Source organism: Xyrauchen texanus, chromosome 39 (genome assembly GCF_025860055.1).
Source record: "Xyrauchen texanus isolate HMW12.3.18 chromosome 39, RBS_HiC_50CHRs, whole genome shotgun sequence".
In the NCBI taxonomy this organism is placed as follows: domain Eukaryota; kingdom Metazoa; phylum Chordata; class Actinopteri; order Cypriniformes; family Catostomidae; genus Xyrauchen; species Xyrauchen texanus.
In genome coordinates, this window is record NC_068314.1 from 19,717,601 (window position 1) to 19,733,775 (window position 16,175).

The window sequence follows — 16,175 nt, forward strand, 5'->3', positions numbered from 1 at the left end:
GTGTGTGCTAAGATATTCAGTTGAAGTCAGAAGTTTACATAAACTTAGGTTGAAGTCAGTAAAGCTAATTTTTTAACCACTCTACAGATTTCATTTTAGCAAACTATAGTTTTGGCAAGTTTTTTAGGACATATACTGTGCATAACACAAGTAATTTTTCCAACAATTGTTTACAGACAGATTGTTTCACTTTTAATTGACTGTATCACAATTCCAGTGGGTCAGAAGTTTACTAACACTAAGTTAACTGTGCCTTTAAGCAGCTTGGAAAATTCCAGAAAATGATGTCAAGGAGATATAGTGAATTGGAGTTGGATGTATTTTAAGGCCTACCTTCAAACTCAGTGCTTCTTTGCTTCACATCATGGGACAATCAAAAGAAATCACCCCTGAGACCTCAGAAGAAAAATTATAGACCTCCACAAGACTGGTTCATCCTTGGGAGCAATTTCCAAATGATTGAAGGTAACATTCATCTGTACAAACAATATTACGCAAGTGTAAACACCATGGGACCACGCAGCCATCATAACGCTCAGGAAGGAGTTGCATTCTATCTCCTAGAGATGAACGTAACTTGGTATAAAAAGTGCAAATCAATCTCAAAACAACAGCAAAGGACCTTGTGAAGATGCTGGAGGAAACAAGTATCTATATCCACAGTAAAATGAGTCCTATATAGAAATAACCTGAAAGGCTGCTTAGCAAAGAAGAAGCCACTGCTCCAAAACCACCTTAAAAAGCCAGAATACAGTATGCAAGTGCACAGGGGGACAAAGATCTTACTTTTTGGATACATTTTCTCTGGTCTGATAAAACAAAAATGTAACTGTTTGGCCATAATGACCATCATTATGTTTGGAGGAAAAAGGGTAAGGCTTGCAAGCCGAAGAACATCATCCCAATCGTGAAGCATGAGAATGGCAGCATCAAGTTGTGGGGGTGCTTTGCTGCAGGATGTTCTGGTGAACTTCACAGAATAGATGGCATCATGAGGAAGGAAGTTATGTGGATATATTGAAGCAACATCTCAAGACATCATCTCTAAGATAAAGCTTGGTCGCAAATGGGTCTTCCAAATGGATAATGACCACAAGCATACCTCCAAAGTTGTTGCAAAATGCCTTTAGGACAGCAAAGTCATGGTATTGGAGTGACATCACAAAGCCCTGATCTCAAGACCTCAATCTGAAAATTTGTGGGCAGAACTGAAAAAGTGTGTGAGAGCAAGGAGGACTACAACCCTGACTCTGTTACACCAATTCTGTCTGGAGGAATGGGCCAAAATTCCAGCTACTTATTGTGAGAAGCTTGTGGAAGGCTATCCAAAACATTTGCCTCAAGTTAAACAATATACAGGCAATACTACCAAATATTAACAAATTGTGACCCACTGGGAATGTGATGAAAGAAACAAAAGCTGAAATAAATAATTATCTCTACTATTATTCTGACATTTCACATTCTTAAAATAAAGTAGTGATCCTAAGTGACCTAAGACAGGGAATGTTTTCTATGATTAAATGTCAGGAATTACTTGATAATGATACAGCCTTACTGCCGTTAAAGAATGAAGTACAGTACACAATTCAGACATTGAAGCTGTCAAAATTATTCTAATATAAGTTAAATTGGCCATGATATGAATAAGATGGCAAGACTCTATACAGAAGGGTAAGAACAGTGGAATATTAATGGATGCTCTGCCTGATGTAAAAAAATAAATAATAATAAAGTAAATCAGAGATAATGAATCAAATCTCCAAGTGTCCTGATTCTCCTTTACATTTTCCCCAGGCTACATTAGAGACTTCCAGACATACACAGATTTCCAGACTTGAATCATATATTTTTCATGCATGCACACATTTTCATCTTTCTATAAGCAAATTTATTGAGCACATGGAGCTGATAAAACATGACACTACTTCCACCTGCTGGATGTCTAATTAAGTGCACTGGACCATGCGGTTCATTCTATTCTACACTTAAATGTTATTTCTCTCGTCTAATTTATTATATTATATATTTTTTCTCTTTCTCTGTTGTATTCGGTTTTCATTCTGTTCTATCTAAATTATGTTTCTTTCTTCTGTTGTATTGTATTCTGTTCTATTTTGTTCTGTTCTATTCTAATTTCTTATCTTCATTTTATTTTTTTCAATGTTATTTTTTTTTTACTATGTTCTGCTCTCCCTCTCTTTCTCAGGGGTATTTGTGTGGAGAATAAGCCAGAACTGCAGCAAGTGTTGGAGCAAAGGAAGAGAGAGCAGATGATAAGACAGAGAAAGCAGGAGGAGGAGGCTAGGAGGAAAATCTCTCCACTGGAACAAGAGCTCCTCAAGAGACAACAGAAACTGGAGGAGGTAGGAACCATTCATCCACACCTGTGTAAAATTGACATGGGCTAATGAGGGTCTACAGTCTATGTAACTCTTTAGTTTTCCCATAATCTCAGTGGTCTTACAATACTAAGCTCACTGCCTCTGTGGGTTAAATGTGCCATAGGTGTATCTTAGTCTTATTGTTAGTTCAACCAGGTTCAAATAAATTTGAGGTCTTCAGTTGGGGACCCACTGCAGTTCTGCGGGGGTCTGTCAATTATTATTTGATCTCAAAATATTTTTTGTGAAAAAAAAGGAAATGTGTATTTAACAAAAAAATTATAAAAATGAAAAGTTCAGCTAAAACATTGTCCCTCTGTTAAAGTGTATTGTTAAGTAAAATTACAATTATACAGTGTTCAAAACAAGTTAAGCTCAGTCAACGGCATTTCTGACATTTTGTTCGACACAAAAAATTATTCTGACTCATCCTTCTTTTTCTTTAATAATAATAACAACAAAAACAAAGCAACAATCGAGGTTGCAGTTAGGCACATGCATACAATGGAAGTGAATGGGGCAAATTTTTGTAGGGTTTAAATAATTAATTCTTCTGTTGAAACTAGTGTATTATTTGAGCTGTAACATTGATTAAAACATTTTGCAATCATTTTAGGATTAATAGCATTGTGTCGTCATGGCCACGAAGTTGTAATATTGGATATAACTTTACACAGAAAAGTGATTTTATCACACTAAAATCGCGTTAACATGCATATTGTTTAAAAATGTGGTTTACATCTTGTGGCTATACCTTTGAAATAGGGCTGGGTGAAATGGCTTCAGAATTTATATCAATATTTTTCAGCAAATTGATGATATTCTATATATATATATATATATATATATATATATATATATATATATATATATCAATAATTATGTTTTGCTCTGAAATAGGATGAAAAATTTGTTATTTTTTTTAATCAGAGGAACCATCATTTCATCTAAACAGCCATTGTAGCCATGTAGAATTAATATTTCAAAGGCATTAAGTACAAATTGATTAAAGCTATAAAATGATGAAGGTGTGTTTCCCACAGTTTTTCACTAAATGAACACAAGGGAGAGTAAAATGTAATTATTTTCATTGATTTGCACGTTTATACATATATTTAACATACAATCATATATGGAAGCTTAATTTAAAAAATCTTATTTACCTTCATCTATTTTTTTATTTATTTTTTAATCTTTGTGAATGAACAAGGTGTGTAAACTATTTTCAGGATAAGACCTGTTAAAGATAAATTAATATTTTTCTGTTCTATTTACTTTTTATTTTATTTTGACACTGTATGCAGTCGTGTTAAATTTCACCTTCACCAGGAGCTTTTATTATGAAACAGAAAGTGCGATGTTTGTTTGACAGTTTGAACCGCTGTCAAACTCTCCTACACTGTTCCGCGTTTGTAGATTTGTATAATAACTTAATAGCAGTTACTAATGTTTGGAATTGCGCGAATGCGTGAACCTGCAAATTAGTTTACTGATGCAATCTATGAAACTTAATGGCCAAATAAAAAGCTTGTTAAAATCATTGCGATATTCACGGTACTGTTGAATTTTATTTACATCGTCAGCAAAATCATCGTGTTTATATCGTGGGTATTCGATGTATCGCCCAAAATGCAACACTTTAATAAAATACAACATGAGGCCCTTTCCCACCTAGAGTCCTGGTACTTTTCCCTTTGTAACTTTATTGATGAGATCTCTTACGAGGAACGGGGCACCCAATGAGACTTTTCCCCTGTTGCATTTGCACTCACAAAGTAACCACCTTAGTGACGCCATCTAGTATCGCCATTTTTATTCTGATGTTATTTGCATGTGCGTTTCAGTAGTAACAACTAAATCAACAACACCAACGGATGTGACGGTATCAGAGCTACTCTTTTGTTTGTTTAAGGCAGTTTTATATGAACTTTGACTGCATCTGAAAACGTAGGCAGCTGCCTTATCAGTTAATGGTTTAAACAACAGTATTTTTAGATTAATGGAACTATCTGAACAATTTATTAGGCATGTTATTTGATCCTACCTTCATCCATAATTTTCCAGTTTTCGGATGCAGATTACAGTTTAAACTGTGCTCATAAAGCATGCGTGTGAGTGCTTTGTGCTGCCTACTGCCGGTGTAGTGATGATATGAGGCGACAAAAGTGCTCTTTAAAAGCGATGCACACGCTTGATTGTGACCTCAGTGAATACAACATGTTTAAAATGCACTATAAACCTATTTATCAGCACAATCTTTTACAATAAAGGGTTTTATGACTCAACATAAATTAGTGTACTGAAATACTCACTCAGTGACTATTTATTAGACTATTTTTTGACTATTAGACTCATTGAAAAAAGTTGCAAGTTAACCATGCAGTGACAGGCACACAATATACCCTCATGTAAACAAGAATTAATGACGGTTTAGTGTATAATAAAGTTCAATTACACACTCTTGATAAACATCTTATTATTTATATCTGTAATCCCAGGAAAAAATTGATAGTAATCCAGAATAGAGTACAGAGACAATGAAAACTCAAAACGTGTCTCTCTTTGAAAACTTTGTATGTGATATGTTATTTCTGTTAAGGTAATTGTAAAATTAGCGCAGTCCTCTCAGTAGCAGGATAGGTTATTGTTTACTCTTGGTGGCTATGGAGCTCCTCTCCTTTCTCAATGCAGGGTTTTGTCCAATTAGAGGCTGCAGTACCTCCCACAGTATATGCCCCCAAATGTATCTACCCAGGAGTAGGAGCTAAAAATGTCCCCTAAAACGTCTTGGAGGAACCTTATAGTTCCATATGTGCGAAATCGACAAAAAGTACTAGTCCCGGAGAAAAGTACCTAAAACAGGCTTTAGTACCGCTAGCTTTTTTGTACAATGTACAATATATGACATATATATGACATAGATGTCTCTCTATCCACCGATGGGTCCTTGAAAATTCGATGATTTGAAGAGCCCTGTTGTAAATAAGTAAACACCAAAAAAGAAAATCAAATATTTGCTTAATGGATTTTCCTGCATTTGGTTAAATGAGATATTTCAGTTCCACTGGCAAGTAACCTGATTTTCTTGGTGTTTTAGCTAGAGAAAGAACAAGCAAGACTGGAGGACAGTAATTGCAATGCTCTGGAGTTCATCAAAGTGAAGGAGAAGCTGAGACGAACATCATTTACAAGTTCTGGAGAGAAGGAGGTGTAAGGGTGTAGACAGACTGGATCTATATGTGCATATGTTTGTACACAACCAGTAACATAGAGACCTGCTGCAGCTCCTAAACACCACCCACATGACTGTGCGTCTCTATTTCCTGACTCACACCAACAACACTATCACCTCTTTATGCAGCAGGTTACTAGAGAGCAGAGTACAAGAGCCTTTGTTACAGCTCCACATTACAAGGAAGTTGAGGCTCAAGGGATTTTGAGAGACTGCAAGGAGAAAACAAGTGTTTGGTTTAGATTTGTTCATTTTACTATATCTGCTCCAGATTGGATCTGATAAGTTAAAGATGAAGGTGCTTATGTGTTCGTGTTTGAATAGATGGACAGCTATGTTCTGGTTTATTCAAACAAGGTGAAAGGGTGAAAACAAGGTATAATGTGTTGTTTCAAAGTTAATAAATAGCCTTCTGACATGTATTGATCTCAAAACAGAAGCAGAACATTTAATGCGTCAATTAGAGAGACAAGTGATTGCTTATCAAACCAACTGTTCATTGCCTAAATTTGAACATTGTCTCTAATACCTAACAATCAGCACTTGACACTTTTAAAAGAGAATCTAATGATTAAGATTATTTTCAGTCTTTCGACGGTTTTGATTTGAAGCATAACTCTGAGACAATGAAACTGTGTGCAAGAGATCATTATTTTACATCATAAATGACAACCAGTAATTCAGAAACATCTTTATAATTATGATTTTGTGAATGTTCACAAATGAACCTTGATACAAAGCTAACATTCTAATTTGACGCAACAGATAGTTAGAGCTGTGTAAAAAAGAGGGAAGTTGTCTGGTTTGGAAATGTTTGTGCTTACTCCAGTGCCTTTGTTAAAATAACAGAACAGGAGAGGCTGCCTGGCTGTTACTGCAGTTCAAGCAATTCTGCATAGATTTTGTTTGTAATTTCATCTTTATGAAACGTAACCTAAAGCAAATAGCTGTTTGTGTCTGAAAGAAAAAGAATGGGGCTTACTTTCAAAAGATGGACTGCTTTAATCTATGACTTTAATTGACCACTTAAAAAGAAACATAATATGGGGCACTATGGAATGAACTGAGAGCAAGGATAAGTGCAATGTGCAGAACATTCTCTCTCAGAAAATGATTGCTTTGTTTCTAACATAAATTGTATCCATTCTTTTAATCTCATGTTCAGTGTTTGGGTTTTAAAAGCACAAAAAAAGTGATTCTTGCATTTATTGGCTCCTAAAGCCTATCAATCAATGTATTACTTGGTTATGTACACATTCATATTTTCTGCCCTGTGTTTAATTTAATGTTATTTTAATGTTGATGTTGTTACAGTTGATAACTGACAAAATATGGCAAAGTATAGGCTACATGTATTTTCAGTAGCTTTAGCCATGACTATAAACAAAGAAATACTTACAAAAAATGTAAATAAATAAAAAGATGTATACATGTATACAAATAAAGAAACTAATGTTACATTGACTTTGTGGTCACTTTTAACATTGTAACGTAAAGGAGATATTTCTACCTGGCCTTGCTCTTAAAATTACTTTTATTGCTATAACCTTATATAGTCAGTTGTATAAATTAATCATATTAAATAAAAAGCCACATGAAGCACAATAAATAGCACTTTATAATAAGGTTACATTTGTTAACATTTGTAAATGCATTAGGTATCATGAACTAACAATGCACAATTTTTTTTATTATTCAACAAAACACACACATTAACAAGACATAGCAGCTTATACAAGAGACCAGTGACACATATATAAAAAAAACATACACACACACACACACACACACACACACACATATATATATGTCCATTGTTAGTTCACAGTGCATTCATTCATTTTAACATAACTTTTGTTAAATGTGTTATTACTGTATATGTTGAAAAATGATCAATGATATAGAAGTATTGTTTATTGTTAGTTCATGTTAACTAATGTTTTTAACTAATGGTACATTTTACAGTGTTACCCACATTATTTAGGTTGCATGACCATTTTTTATTTATTTTTACGATGCACTTAAGAGGATTAATTGAAATTCATTTATTCCAGCCAAAACAATGCATTCTGCTTTTGCATAACACCTGCAAAGAAAAACATCTATATACATGCACCAGCAAGTTAACAATAAGCTATCAAGTTCAGTTCGGTTGTATTTAATGCCAGCTCTGTGTCTGCGGGGCTAGGTTTCCAGACTTCCTGCTTGTGGAATTTCACAAACCTCTAAAGTGAAACAGTGGAGAATAATGTGTGTGCCGTGAATTTTAAGTAGATACTCTAAATGTGAAGTGGCATGATGCTACAGGTGGTTACAGGGTCTGCTTCAGGGTTATCATGCTTGGTTTCACTTTAATGGGTCCTTGGTGGAGTTTTTCCACTGATGGAAAGTCTCCATGTGTACCCTCCATCCAGCTTCTCGATGGCTTCTTAATTAGAGGGACAAGTAATACTATACCCTGAATCACAAGACCCTTTGTCCACAAAAACACACTATCCACCTCTAATCTGTTTAATCCCAAAGAATCTTCAGGATCCGATTTGTTGTGCTCTGGTAAACAAGGGCTAAATTGTTTGACGTGAGGCGGCTGTGAACCTGAACTGAGCGATGGCACACCTTAACTACAGGCAACACAACAGCCTGAACATGAACACAGTGAAAAACAAGGATATTTCAGGGGGATGCTACAGGTACAAATGCAGACCTGGCCACAGCACAATGTGTTTGTTATGAATCATTGATTTAATTCATTTTAATTTTCAATATATTTATATACTGTGCATCCGGAAAGTATTCACAGCGCTTCACTTTTTCGACATTTTGTTATGTTACAGCCTTATTCCACAATGGATTAAATTCATTATTTTCCTCAAAATTCTCATAATGACATAACTCATAATGACAATGTGAAAGAAGTTTGTTTGAAATCTTTGCAAATAAAAATAAATAAATCACATGTACATAATATTCACAGTCTTTGCTCAATACTTTGTTGAAGCACATTTGGCACCAATTACAGCCTCAAGTCTTTTTGTGTATGATGCTACAAGCTTGGCACACCTATTGTTGGGCAGTTTCTCCCATTCTTCTTTGCAGGTCCTCTCAAGCTCCATCAGGTTGGATGGGGAGCGAAGCCATTTTTAGATCTCTCCAGAGATGTTCAATCGGGTTAAAGTCTGGGCTCTGGCTGGGCCACTCAAGAACATTCACAGAGTTGTCCCGTAGCCACTCCTTTGTTATTGTGGCTGTGTGCTTAGGGTTGTTGTCCTGTTGGAAGATGAACCTTCGCCCCAGTCTGTGGTCCAGAGCGCTCTGGAGCAGGTTTTCATCAAGGATGTCCCTGTACATTTCTGCATTCATCTTTCCCTCAATCCTAACTAGTCTCCCAGTTCTTGCCGCTGAAAAACATCCCCACAGCATGATGCTGCCATCACCATGCTTCACTGTAGGGATGGTATTGGCCAGGTGATGAGCTGTGCCTGGTTTCCTCCAGACAAGACGCTAGCCATTCAGGCCAAAGAGTTCAATATTTGTTTAATCAGACCAGAGAATTTTGTTTCTCATGGTCTGAGAGTTCTTCAGGTGACTTTTGGCAAACTCCGGGCGGGCTGTCATGTGCCTTTTACTGATGAGTGGCTTCCGTCTGGCCGCTCTACCATACAGGCCTGATTGGTGGAGTGCTGTAGAGATGGTTGTTCTTCTGGAAGGTTCTCCTCTCTCCACAGAGAAATGCTGAAGCTCTGTCAGAGAGTCCATCGGGTTCTTGGTCACCTCCCTGACTAAGTCCCTTCTCCCCCGATTGCTCAGTTTGGCCGGGCGGCCAGCTCTAGGAAGAGTCGTGGTGGTTCCAAACTTCTTCCATTTATGGATGAAGGAGGCCACTGTGCTCATTGGGACCTTCAATGCTTCAGCACTGGCTATGGACTCGAGTCTCGAGATGGGCATGGCGCTGTGTTACATACCGTGTGATAATCACCCCCTCCTGCCATCAGACTTTCAACCCTTGGACAGACCTCTGCTTTCGGAGTCTTGATCCATTCAGACAGCACCACAACGGAAGCGTACATAGAGGTGCTGTGCACTCTCGTCATATGTCACAACTCGCCTGCCATCTCCTCCTTTGGAGTCTCAGGTCGATGCACCGCTTCACACTCTATTCGAGATACATAGAGAGAGAAAAGGCTGCCGGACTTGCTCCCATGCTAGTCATGTAGCACCTGTCCCCCCCCTCAGGGGTGCTGGGAACCTAAGTTCTGTATATGTCATCTCTTTTGGGGGCGTTGTGGAGGGCTACGTGCAGCCAATACAGTTGCCTCTAGCACGCAGCAGCCTGCTTGCATCTGTGTCGGCAGTTCACGTAACACGGACTAGTGTGCGGTGCTTTTGAATGGGACCCCTTGTGTCACTTAATTCGACACAACGTCAAATCCCCCTCAGGGAACGAAGGTTACAACACTAACCATGACGTTTTAGCTTAGCGTAAAGTTGACAATTTACACAAGGTTTATTTCTATTTCTTCTGCTCCAAACTTACTTCAAACTTACTTCTACGTCTGCTCGTATGAATGTAACACATCTTAAGAAAGTGTTTCACCGCTGTAAGTAGCAGAGTAAGTACAGTGGCATGTAGAGCCAGAGGTTGAGTGTGGAGAGTGTCAGGGTGGGTACCGGGCCTTGTTGATAAGGCAAGTGGCGGATGGGAAGAAACTATTCTTGTGGCGTGAGGTTTTTGTCCTTGTCCTAATGGACCTCAGCATTCTTCCAGAGGGGAGTGTCTCAAAGAGATTGTGGCCAGGGTGGGAGAGATCAGCCACAATCTTTCCAGAACACTTCAGGGTCCTGGAGGCGTACAGGTCCTGGAGTGGCGGCAGATTGCAGCCAATCACCTTCTCTGCAGTCTGCCCTTGTCCTTGGCAGTAGTAGCAGCGTACCAGATAGTGATGGAGGATGTGAGGATGGACTCGATGATGGCTGTGTAGAAATGCACCATCATTGTCTTTGGCAAGTTTAATTTCTTCAGCTGCCACAGAAAGTACATTCTCTGTTGTGCTTTCTTGATGAGGGAGCTGAGGTTCAGGTGGAGTCAGGCACACTCTCCTGGAGCAGAGCCGATGATGGTGCTAAAGGCTAAAATCCACAAACAGGATATATTTATATAAACTTAATAATTTATCCTAGATGGTAATGGCAAAATGTTTGTTCTTATCAGCTTCACATGTTGAGTTCAAGACAAAACTTAGCTTTAAAATATATATATATATATATTATTTTTTTATTTTTTTATGTTTTGTCTTGAACTTAACGTGTGAAATTCATGCAAGCTGATAAAAACAAACATTTTGCCATTACCATCTAGGATAAATTGTTAAGTTTATATCTATATATATACTGTATATATCTATATATATATCTATATATATATATATATCTATATATACATATATATATACATATATATATATATACATATATATATATATATATATATATATATATATATATATATATATATATATATATATATATATATATATATATATATACATACATATATAAAGAGATGTAAACCAGTTTAAAAAAATATTAAAACAAGCTCAAATTTTCCTGTCATAATTTACTCACCCTGATGTCTTTCCAAACCCAAATGACTTCCTTTCTTATACGGAACTCAAAAGAGTGTTTTAATGAATATGCCCTCCATTTTTTTCAATGGAGGGCATATTCAGTTTTAGTGGATAGTTCCTCTCTTTAAAGTTTGAAAAAGTCATTATTTAGCAAAAATCTTGATGTCTTTTTCATTAAAAAATGACGGGCCCTATTTTAAGAGCGATAGCGCTAAATGCAGCACTATACGATAAATCTTAAGTGCAAAGTCAATGGGCATAGCCATCAAGTTTTGGAATTTTCATGCAAATATGTGCTGTTGTAAGGGCTGGGTCAAGTGCAATTTAATTCTGAGGTTCTTCTCTGGATTTTCACCATCTGTGTCCTATTCTATAGTCCATTCACTGTCAAGCACCAATGATGTAAACAAAGACAACACATTCATGAGAAGTTGGTAGTATAGATGGGCTGTATACAATTAAATAGAAGAACAGAAATAGGGACTTATGTTCTTTTGTGTATTAACTGCGTCATTGTTGAATATTAGGCGTATTTCGATGACAGTGACGCTCCTTTTATATGTGGATGCAGGCTCCATTAAATTATAGAGAAGGTGAGTATTATTAATAGTTTTGATATACTGACACACAAATCATGGCTAGTATTAACAGTTATTGTATCGGCCTTCCAGGTTAAGCTGTGGATATTTGCATGCACATCACTTCAACCGGTCGATTTTGCTTTAAAATTTAAAGGTGGAGACAGTAAGTGATTCCTGAGAAAGACTGTTGATATTTGAACTCAACAGCCAAATAAACGCACTCATCCCGTGCTCTTTCAGAAGCTCCGCCCCCCCAAATTCATGCATGGGCAATAGTGTTGTGTGGATCAGTCTGATCCACTTTAATTATTTTCCCATTTACTGAGCCAGGGCTGTGTGGAAACACCAAATTGATTTTCAGCGCACACACAGAACAGACATCTAGTGGACTGTGAAGAGATATTCATGGAATTAGACAAAAAGTGTATTGGATTATACTCCACCTTTAAATTAATTTATTGAAACAAAAAATTAAACCAAAAATAAACATTCACATTCACAAGTGATCAAAAAAATTGAATATAATCACCTCTCCAACTTCTTTCACTGGCCTCTTTTGCAGTGATTAAATATCACTCTACGACAACAGGTGGAAAAGGGTTCATACAAATTTGTTTATGAATACAGGTTTTACACAAATATTATAAAGTTTTGTTAAACAGCTTTAACAGTGATTGTCAGACATAATTTGATGTTCCACTATATTTTTAGAGTTTGGAAAAGGACTTTGTAACATCCTGCTGATGGAATCTCTAAACTTTAAATGCAGGAACTGATTTTAGACTTTGCGCAGAGAATAGAGGTGCTTCTCAAACGTTGTGCACTTCATTTACCTACAATACACCCACAGTTTGCGCGCATACACCCACATATAGCGCAAAAAATTCCACCCAGACTCAATTTCACTTTGCGCTGGAAAGAAAATTTTGCTCATTCAATCAACTCTCAAAACTCATGAAAATGGGATAAGACGTCACGCAAGGCTGTTACACGTATCACTGCATTTAGCCCATTCATGAAAATAGAGCACAATAAGTGCTATGTACTGCAAACTTGTACCATAACACTTCGGATAATGTAATGTAAATGAAACATGTTCATATAAAACCTGCTTTATGTGTCTCTTGATATGATCAGCCCTGTAATCAGTGTTTGCTTCTCACGGTTTCTGATATCACCTAAAGCAATGCAGTTCTGTGCCCAGTGTTGCGTAAACTGTGCTAAGGTTTATGTAAATTTAAATTCCTGTCTTGGTCCAGTTCCATGTGTTTAGTGTGGATGCTGAAGGCCACACCCCTCTGAGACCCTGTTGTTGTTGTTGATGCTGCTGTGGGAGGGGCCTCACTCTTAGGTATGGTACAAAGCAGCAGGAGTCAGACTCTGTGCTCAGAGCTGATATGAGAAATGGGGCCGTACAGACAGGTGATTCTAATGCTACTCATCCTGATGTTTGTGACCTACATCGGTGAAGCAGGTATTGGAGGCTTAAGCCACTCAATCTTTTCCTTTTACATAGCACTTAACTATTTTCTGATAATGAGTAGACAATTTAGAGTTTGTAGAATTGATATATGGCCTATCTATCAAAAAGATTTTAACCACTGGACATAATTTATGGTTCTCTAAAACTCACATTTTAATTATGAATAATAATAAAATAAAATAAAAAAGTAAAGAACAAACAGCAAACAAGTGGCCAGCATACAAAGTTGGTTGAATGAATGGCCAGAGTGTGCAGAGCTGTAATAGAAGCAAAGGGTGGCTTCACTGAAAAAGCTAATATATACTATAGTTATGATTTAATAATTCCCATACTTCCATTTTTGTTATTTAACAGTTTTGATGACTTAACTAGGATTCTAAAGTATGGAATATAGTAATATTATTGTATGAGTAAACATGTCCAAACTTTTGACTGGTATTAATGAAATATAGTGGCAAAATGTTGATACAAAGGAAAAATATTTAGATAAACTGCTAATTGCAGTTCAATCCTAGTAAGAGTTTGCTTTTAAGCACATTAATCATAGCATTATATGTATTATATAATAATATTTTACAGTATATTATACACTTTATTAATTTTAGAATTTGCTAATTGAATTACATAAACACTTTGAACTGTAGACAATGAAAGTTCAGATTAATCATGTTTTGTACACACTAGAAATATTGGGTATAGCCAATGTATGCCTGTAGTTTGTATTGCTTCCAGATTGTAGAAGATTCCTAAACTGATAACGTGATTTCATTGAGCGTTTTTTATTACAGCACTGCTCCGGAAGTCTTCCGCAGTGGACTTTCTGAGATCTGGACGAGAAAGGCGTGCGGTGAGATGTCAACGTGGTGGATGCAGCTCAGAAGACAGTGAGGCAGAAGAGCTACTGGAGGACAACTCAGATTATGTGAGTCCACCGCAAAGCACAGGAAGGAAAAGATCACTGCAGCTATCTGTGACAGTGTCTTAGATAGCAGACACCCACATATTAAAGTCAATAGTAAGCACCAATGGGGTTCCAATCAATCTCAGCTCAGTTTTCATGGCTTTTAGTAACATAATCTAAGTAATATAGTGACTTGATGCAGTGAGACAAGCAGAAAATCTTAAGTGGTGAATTGTGTTGTTTTATTGTCAAATATATATTAGTTATACACACATTATGGAACTGACAAGCAGATTTAATGTGATGTATTTTCTTTGTCACATATCAGGAGCAAGACAATTCAAAGATGTTATTTAATGGTGGAGCTCAATCTGGTGTAAACATGGTAAGACTTGCTTTCACGTAGTAACCCCAAAAGGTATTTGGACACTTTTGAAAACTTAACATAAGTCACACAAAATGTCTAAATGTCATTGCATCAGATGCAAAATATCAAAAGCAAGTGGCCTTTGAAAACAAAGGATGCTAGACCTTTTCTCCAAAATATTCACAGCCATTTTAGCAATTACTTTTAGTAAATTGGTACATTTTAACTTTGAATATATTCCACAACGTTTAACAGAAAGTCTCCAATCACTTTTTATTTTTAAATCGGATGCTTCACTGTGTGTGTATCACTCCGCTTGTGTCTGTGACGTTCTAAAGTAAAGTGTAAGAGCAGTGCAAATCTGTTAAGAGCTTTGGTTTGTCTTTTCTTTTTTTTACTTGACATATGTTAGCCAGCAGGGGGTGGCAAAAGATCATTGTTTTGTGTAATATGAGCCAGTTAGGTGACGTGAAGTGAATCCGCGTCAGCCGTTTACATACAACAGCTCTTCGTGATCGCTTACTACTTTTACTACACTACACTACTAAAGCTTTGAAATAGCTTTATACGGCTTCAAAAAACAACTTCAGCATTATGACTCATCACAGCTGAAAGACACAACAAACTGATTAATTACACAATGGATGCTGTTTAAAATGGCGGAGGACATTGCGGTTTCTTTAGTGATCAGCTCTTGCGCACTGGCTACCGCGAAATAGGGAGAAATACCCCCACTTGGACACTATTTTTCCACTGAGAAAGCTGACCTTCAGAAAGCTGACAGCATCTCTGCTTGGGAGTGGCAACAGGTGATCGCACAAACTCAGTTTTTCTCTCACTCACTCATGCTCTCTCTCTCTCTCTCTCTCTCTCTCACACACACACACACACACACACACACACACACACACACACACACATCCATCCGTGTTTATCCAATAACTTGTTTGAAACAGCACAAGCCATGATACTATTTCTGGAGTGAAATTTTTTAATTACCAAGTAATGCTTGGACGCATCATTTGGTTTGAACCATCAACGGCAGATTCTGATCGGTCGGGTAAGAAAGTAGTTCCATGCACAAATGCGTTTTTATGACCGTACTCAGTACTGCTGTAATTACCTTTCACTGCTGCTAAATACATTTTTTGGGTCACTGTATTAAAATAACATACTTGATAGTGTAATGAAATGTATGTGTCATACTATTTATATGTCATTACATGTATTTATTTATGAATGGATACTGTTCCCTGGTTGAGAGGCTGTACTGCATGTTCAATTAGTCGATTATATCTCTTCATTGATGTATGTAAATTGGAATGTAACTCATGTAACTCAATCCATGCATTTGTGGCTTCTCTGTTCTTCTTTCTCTCCTTTCACCTCTCAGAGGCCTGATGGTGAGCCTCAAGGAGAGGGCTCAGGTATGTAGCCCAGCGGTGGATGTTTCAAGGGCTGTGAGTATCTGCACAGCAGGAGAGACAGTGAATGCCTGAGGGGCTTCACTGTACTGCCTAACTGGACACAAGCACAGGCGCTCCAAAATGGGATAAAGACAGATATTTTAATAATCTAATAGGACAATTGGTGTTACAATTGA

At 37.0% G+C, this 16,175-nt stretch overlaps 1 protein-coding gene across 2 annotated transcripts in view; it reads left to right on the top strand.

Moving 5' to 3' along the window:
- Positions 1–7,074, top strand: part of LOC127633073 (protein FAM107B-like) — a 59,183-nt gene extending 52,109 nt beyond the window's left edge. For both annotated transcript variants that reach the window (XM_052111946.1, XM_052111947.1), the window contains 2 exons: positions 2,210–2,366; positions 5,482–7,074. In XM_052111946.1, the coding sequence (XP_051967906.1) occupies positions 2,210–2,366; positions 5,482–5,598 (274 nt within the window). In that variant the 3' untranslated portion in view covers positions 5,599–7,074. The remainder of the gene's footprint in view (positions 1–2,209; positions 2,367–5,481) is intronic.
- Positions 7,075–16,175: the final 9,101 nt, after the last annotated feature.